Source organism: Macrobrachium nipponense, chromosome 3, assembly GCF_015104395.2.
Source record: "Macrobrachium nipponense isolate FS-2020 chromosome 3, ASM1510439v2, whole genome shotgun sequence".
Taxonomy (NCBI): Eukaryota; Metazoa; Arthropoda; class Malacostraca; order Decapoda; family Palaemonidae; genus Macrobrachium; species Macrobrachium nipponense.
The window spans coordinates 42,571,607-42,579,106 of NC_087202.1; the positions used below are offsets into that span (position 1 = coordinate 42,571,607).

General features: G+C 37.7%; 2 protein-coding genes across 2 annotated transcripts in view; one reads left to right on the plus strand and one right to left on the minus strand.

Annotated features, from left to right (window-relative positions):
* LOC135221710 (rho GTPase-activating protein 21-A-like) overlaps nucleotides 1-7,500 on the minus strand; it is a 669,873-nt gene that overhangs the window by 657,436 nt on the left and 4,937 nt on the right. The gene's annotated exons all lie outside the window — the stretch shown is intronic.
* LOC135222375 (coiled-coil domain-containing protein 102A-like) overlaps nucleotides 7,023-7,500 on the plus strand; it is a 1,644-nt gene continuing 1,166 nt past the window's right edge. Inside the window, exon 1 of the mRNA XM_064260463.1 lies at nucleotides 7,023-7,500. This exon is cut by the window's right edge and continues 1,166 nt beyond it. Within this exon, the coding sequence (XP_064116533.1) occupies nucleotides 7,023-7,500 (478 nt within the window).

The following is a 7,500-nucleotide window of genomic DNA, read 5'->3' on the forward strand; positions in this document are numbered from 1 at the left end:
GAAGAAAGTACATTCTTATATATATGCATACATATTCATCATAATGTACTTTCATCTCCTTTAGATACCAAATGGAGCCGTCCTTTGACCCTCAGTCCCCCTGATTTAGACACTTTTCCGTTAACTTATGATGCGGGGGGAATAAATTGCCCATTCAACAACGCTATATATGGGCTCTGACTGGCGACCACCTTGAACACTGGATTTAGTTATATTACTCTCTCTCTCTCTCACTCTTTCTTGTCTTAGTTACGCCACCGGGTATAAATTCGCTTAGTCTATCCATGAAAACTTTAGAATGTAAGCTAATTCTGAGAGTAGGTACACATGATGACCTAAGAACGAAATGGAGGATATTTGTGTGGTTCAATACGAGGAAGGGAGTGTGTGTGGATCAAGTGTACATTCTAATTCGCATCAGAGGTTTCGGAATACAGTCTGTTCGAAGCGTATGGTGGTCTTAAGACGGCCTGAGACAGATTAATGGGGCGTGCTGTGGTCTTAAGACGGCCTAGGACCGAAGGACGCCTCTTAACAACTGGTAGCCATTCAAAGCAACAAATCCTGTCTTGATAAAATTGGAGCCCATAAAAAGATACATGGCCATGAGAGACAGGTCGTCTATTGGCAGTACTATTTAGATGTCAGCGTTGCTTAATTTATGTTCTTATGGGGGAAGAGAACTAACTAAATAGTCTGAAAATTATGTATCATACGGTTTGATAGATTCAAAGACGAATTTGTGATGTCTTTAGATTGTACAGTTACGATTCTGGATAGTGACTTGAAACTCCAGAAATATGAAAGGTCTTAGGCATGTTTAAACAGTAATAAATTGAAAGCGTCAGCAATGGCAATATTAATTAAATTTAACGAAAACGAAGACGAATCTGTAAAGCAAGTTAATATTCTGGAAGGATTAGTGTTTGCTTCATCCAGACATTCTGGAATAAAAAGTACAAAATGCCAAGTAATATAGTTCATGATGAAGTTAAAAATAAAAGCTGTGGTTGAAATGGCCGAAGAGTCTGCTGCGTTGAAATCAATTTCATTGGTGTTTACAAAGGCTGTCTATTTCTTACAAAAATACATCGATGACTTTAAAACCATAGAAATGTGCTGTAAAGTAAAAATTGGAATGAAAGCTTAATGAAGAAGCTTGGATAGGCAGAAGTTTCATATCTAAGAGGAAACATTGTAGGCAAGGGCCTATCAATGATCCGGTGGACCAGGGATAGACATCAGTACTTTATTTGGAGTGGTGGTTATAGATGTACTAAACGTGAAGTATTAGTGGGTCTAGTAGCGTCAAGATCTAGATAAAACAGAAGCAGCTAAATTTGCAGCCAGGAATTTCACCTTTATCGTGTGGTACCTCCTGGAATGTAAACCGACCTCTACCTAAAATGCTATTTTTCTTTAAGGTTCCCTCTTTACTTTAAGAACCCATTTCGCGGTCAATTTTCATGTAGGGCAATGGGACTTTCGTGTTGGTTCAACTCAGATAACAAGTTAGAAAATTAATGGCATTCGTCAAAATATACATCCCAAGTTTAAACAGCTGAAACAGTGCAAAGATACCAAGAGATAAATAACCCAAGCGAAAATATCTAATGCAAACTAACCTAACTAAATAAGCCAACTTTGATATAATTCATTACTAAGTTCTCAGTAAGTTTCATTGCAAGCCCATATTTCCATGAAGACCACCAATGTACAATTAATATAGTACTACATACAAACATGGCAGTCTTTTCTCGATAATCTAAGATCTTCCGCTTTCTGCAACGATATATATTTGTCGTATGCAATTGCTTATTCATTGCTATGCATCGCTGAGACAGGACAAGTAATCTAGTAAAACATTAATACTGCTTCTTATTACGGTAAAGGAATCAAAATGTGTTAATACAATAATAATTGTCTCCCTGTAGGCGTCATCTGTATATATATATATATCCCTCTGTCGGTTGAGTACACTAACAATCTACGGTTCGGTAACTACCTGTTTATGTTCAAAATATGGGACGTGTTTGGCACTAGCCCCTTAGGGATCAACGTAGAACATTTGTAAAAGACGGTAAATATCATAAACATAAACAAAAGACATATTATTAAAAACAAATAAAAGCAGTAAATACTCCAGTCGGCGACTGCCGAGAACCATATGCTTGCCCCAGCCGCTTAGAAACTATAATAGGTAGGCTATGTTTATCCATTCCGTACTTCCAGACGATTACCACCTTCCCGAGATTTCTCTACAACACTGGAGCCTCCTTGAGTTTAGTTAACTTAGATGATGATTTGATGAAGTTGGCCATATGCCAGCACTAACTCTTGCACCTGAGCAACCGTAATCAGGTAATATGAGCTGCAACAAGCGAAGTCCGCACGTCACCGACACCGAGAAACTAGCTCCGCACCGGGAGGTGTAGTGTTAATTGCCAAGCAGGGTTGCCGTTTTGAGGAATTTCGTCTATTAGTGTGGCTTTCTGGTGACATCTGGCAACCCTCCGTTGAAGGTAGTTGAACTATTCCATTTGTTAAATTTTGCAGAAAGCATTGAAAACTCACAAAATGCTATCATATTTAAAAAACGAAAAGAAAAAGAATAGGGTATAACCTAACAATGAGAACCAGGCGACCTCACTCTATTGCTTTTGATGTCGTTATGTGCACGGGAATCTAATATCAATGTGTCATTTATTGGTCTAAGAAACATCCCTCGCTGAGCGAGAGACAATTATTGCACTGCATTCTGTGTAAGTTCATGTTGGAGAGATATCAAAAAAGCTTAATATACCGGAGAGAATCATACATAGATGAATCAAATTGTTTAGAGAACGGCAAAGTTTAGAACATGGGCCTAGAGGTGGAAGACCTCGAAGCACCACAAGAGAGAAAGGCAATACATTAGTGTAAATGTTGCTGAACAACATTCATTTGAGAATTTTGAATTCTAGCGCCTCGTCACGATATTGCTGAACCAGGAAATCATGACTACCTCTTCGCTTAGAAACTATAATAGGTAGGCTATGTTTATCCATTCCATACTTCCAGACAATTACCACCTTCCCGAGATTTCTCTACAACACTGGAGCCTCCTTGAGTTTAGTTAACTTTTAAAGGCGGGTACACACGTGCGAACCGAACCTTGTATTGTAACCGATTCTTGTAACAAAAACGCAAGTGTGGACGGTTCCTCGAACCCGAACCCCGAACCCGCGAGGTTCGAGGCTCCGTTCGCCCTCCGTCCCGCCAATTTTCGGTTTTTGGGCTCCGAATCAAAGGGAGGTCTCTTTGAACGTTACGCCATGCGTGGACGGGAACTGTATTACACGCGTAACAACAGAGGTTGCTGAACTTGTTAACACCGACTATGAACAAGGCCGTCCATAGTAGAGTCCTTTGTTTTGGTCAGTCAGAACGTATATGTCTACCATGGCTGATTGAAGTGAGGAAGAGGTCCTTCAATTTATTAGTTATTACGAAGAACAGACTTTACTGTGGCCAGAAACTTCTTGGAATCTCATGTCAGCGAGTAATTCCCGACCACTGTATTCTACCCTTCTAGTATATAACCTTGATTGCCACCATCTTCTTTTATTTCGCTTCATCTTCGTTAAATAATGTATATAAATATACGACAGCTGCTACTTGCATGGTGGCCATCGTCGGTAAACAACCCGGACAGAGACAGACTGATGATCGCAGTGGATTGAAATGAAGTTACGTGCTTAACGTGGTTACGGTTCGTCCTCAACATTTTGACACCTTGTAACCGTATATGCGTAACTCAGTTACACATACAAGGTTCGGCTCTCACGTGTGTACCCACCATGATGATCTGATGAAGTTGGCCATATGCCAGCACTACCTCTTGCACCTGAGCAACCGTAATCAGGTAATATGAGCTGCAACAAGCGAAGTCCGCACGTCACCGACACCGAGAAACTAGCTCCGCACCGGGAGGTGTAGTGTTAATTGCCAAGCAGGGTTGCCGTTTTGAGGAATTTCGTCTATTAGTGTGGCTTTCTGGTGACATCTGGCAACCCTCCGTGGGTTTTCCGACCACAGGCCACGGCACTGAAGAAAAAATTATGAAACTCTGCCACCAGTTTTTTTTTTTTTTTTTTGAGTGTGTGTACGTCGTGTCTTTGGAAAACTGTGTCAGTTTGCACTGATCAATTTTGCTTCTAGTTATATTTTTTTTAAACTCTTGCTGCAACAATGAGTATGAGTTGTGTCTACTCTGTCTAAAAGGATCTAGTTTTATTCTGACAAAAGATGGATGTGGTAAACAGGGGGTCCGGTGATAGTTCTTTTAGCAACCATTTTCTTTAGTGGTTCTAGGACAGTTCTAAGTCAATTCTTAACTTGATATTACCTTTGAAAAGGATTTGTTAATGGTCCGTTTGTCACTGGGGTTATTTACTAGTGGGTCTTTTCCTACCATTTTTTTATGGGTATATAATATATATATATATATATATATATATATATATATATATATATAATATATATATATATATATACTACTTTCAGACGTTTTGAACACAACCAGGCATATCAATAACCTTAAAAACGGTTTTTTTCTCAAAAGTTCCGGAACATGCCATTATCAATCATTTATAATAAATCGTTGTCATGTTACTTGTGTCAAAAAACATATTTCCTAGATCTAATTAATACCTAGATGGAAACTCATCGAGTTTTTTCCAATAATCATTGCCAATGTATATTTACTCTCGTAAGGAAGTGTTTCCTTCGTTAAATATATTGTTGCACTATTTTTTAATATAAAGAAGATTTGTCTTGCGTCAAAATCATCCAAAATCAAACTATGATTCTGCACTTATTGATTCAGCCTTTTAAAAAATAGCTTTTTTTACGTGTAGAAGATTTTGTATTAGATAAAAATTTGCCAAAATCGAATTATGATTCTGTACGCATTACTCAGGAATTTTCACAATAACATTTTCTTAACAAATAAAAAAAATCTTGTATTGCGTCAAAATTAGATCAAATACAACTATGTATCTTAAAGGCCGCCACTAACGTTCAGTTATACCTGCGCAGACAAAACTGAACCCAATAACGTTCAGTTTTGCCTGAGGTATAGCTTGGGTTCAGTTTTAATTGCACAGGCCGACTGCGCGGGCATAACTACGCAGGTATAACTGACTGCTAGTGGCGACCTTTACGTACAGTTTCAACAAATCTAACAATGAGAATATTTCATCCTTTTCAGACTGCGTTTATTGTTGTCATAATTGGACTTTTAGCAGCGACTGTGTCTCTGGTTTTGGAGCAAATCGCCTTCCACATCTCGTAACCTCGTGACGTCACGCCTCAGGGGTAGTATCGTACAGGTTCTAGGAACTGAAAACTGAACTGAACTGGAATCTGAACGCTTCTGAGAATTTCAAATGACTTAGTACTTACAAAGTGAGAATATACTATATTAGATTCACATCAGCCATGTATTTGATGTCTGGGCCAGTCCTTTACGACGATCCTGATTGGCTGTTGATTAGCCAATCACAGGGCTGTGATTGGCTAATCAACATCCAATCAGGAGCGTCTTACGGAACTGGCCTAGACATCAAATGCAAGGTTGATGTGAATCTACTATAGACTATAATCGAGGTAAAATTTGTATAGATGGAATATAATGGTCGATTTATATTGGAACCTGATCTGACACTTATTAAGTAAAATTGCCCCAGCTAATATTAATAAAGGAAAAAATATATTGGCCAATTTATACTTAAGACTGAGCTAATATTTATAAAATTGAAACGTTTTGTCATTTTACAATGAAACCTAGGCTGATACTTATAAAGTAAAGATGTATTGGACAATTCATACTTAAAATTGAGCTAATACTTATATTGTGTGAATATATTGGTCAATTTACATTATACCCTAAGCTAATACTAATAACGAGAAAATATGTTTGTCAATTCACACTTGAAACCAAGTTAATACTTTTAAATTAAAAATATATGAACCAAATTACACTGAAATAAGAGAGAATACTTATAAAAGGAAAATATATTGACCAATTTTTACTTGAAACTAAGCTAACAACTATAAAGTTATAATATATTGGAAAACGTATTCTAAAACATGAGCTAATACTTATAAAGTGAAAGTATATTGCAGGTAGTACTTATAAGGATGAAGTAAACTAGCCAATTTATGCTAAATCCTGAGCTTATATTTTTAAAGTGAAAATGTATTAGCCCATTTTAAGCTAAAACCAGAGTCAACAGCCCACTTATAAACTTGTGTAAATTTAGGGACATACAGATTACTTAATTTAAAAGATGAATTTGAGTTGACGGGATTTATTAATACAAAATATAATTATTCTTATTGAAATGATAACAAGTATTTAAAATATATTTCCAAGTCAAATGTCAACAGTGTCGACAGTATTCCTGTCCTATAAAAATGCAGCAGGAACTGAGGAGGCAAACTATCAAATTAATATTCTTGTACGAAAGTATTTTGTCGATAATAAATTTGCATTCTAATTAGCTTTCTTATTCATGAACTAAATCGTGTATCTGTTGTCAGCTGTTTTGTACTAAAAATAGAGTTCACACACACACACACACACACACACAAATATATATATATATATATATATATATATATATATATATATATATATATATATATATATATATATATATATATATAGTATGTGTGTGCAGGAGCGCGCTTGTGTGAGCATGTGTGAAGACTGGCTCCAGGATCTTCAGAAAGTTCCTGGGGACTGCATAGGAATTCCCCTCTTCTGATACATATGAAGACGGAAGCAGCTCCCGTGAAGCCCAAATTGACTCCGGAATCCAGACACCTCTACTGCGTCCGGGGATCAGCAAACATTCGAAGACAGGATCGGCTCCGGCGGAACCAGAAATGACTCCTGAAATACAATCCAGACACGTCACGTGGGATTTTTGGAAAGTAACGATACGGCAAATAGAGTTGATGTGTAACGAACAAAGATGTTTCTTAGTTTGCTTACAGTTGTGCTTGCACAGTGCTTTGACTCCATGCTTCAAGTCCCCCGAGTGATTACATTGTTTGCCATTATTGTTATGCTATTCACTGGAGTATTTATACTTCGTGGATTTAGCATTAAAATGGTTCAGTTCTCTGTCGATTTCATGGCCTCGGACAGCTCTGCCTGTCTTGATGAGGCTGGAAATCAGGAGGACGAAATTGATCACTCTGGCTTTGAAGAAGACCATGTTTCGGATAACGAAGTAGAATACGGACGTTCCCGGAATGAAGAAGGCGACCATCCAGATAGTGAAGAAGAAACAAGGAATTTGGATACAAGTCGGAAGTTCGAGGAAGTAATTAAGGAAAATGAAAATCTTTTCTTGAGGTTTGAGAAAGAGAGATTAGAAAAGGATCAGCTGATCGACGAATTACTGGACAAGGTAGAGGGCCTGACCGTAGCAGGACTGCAGATAGAAG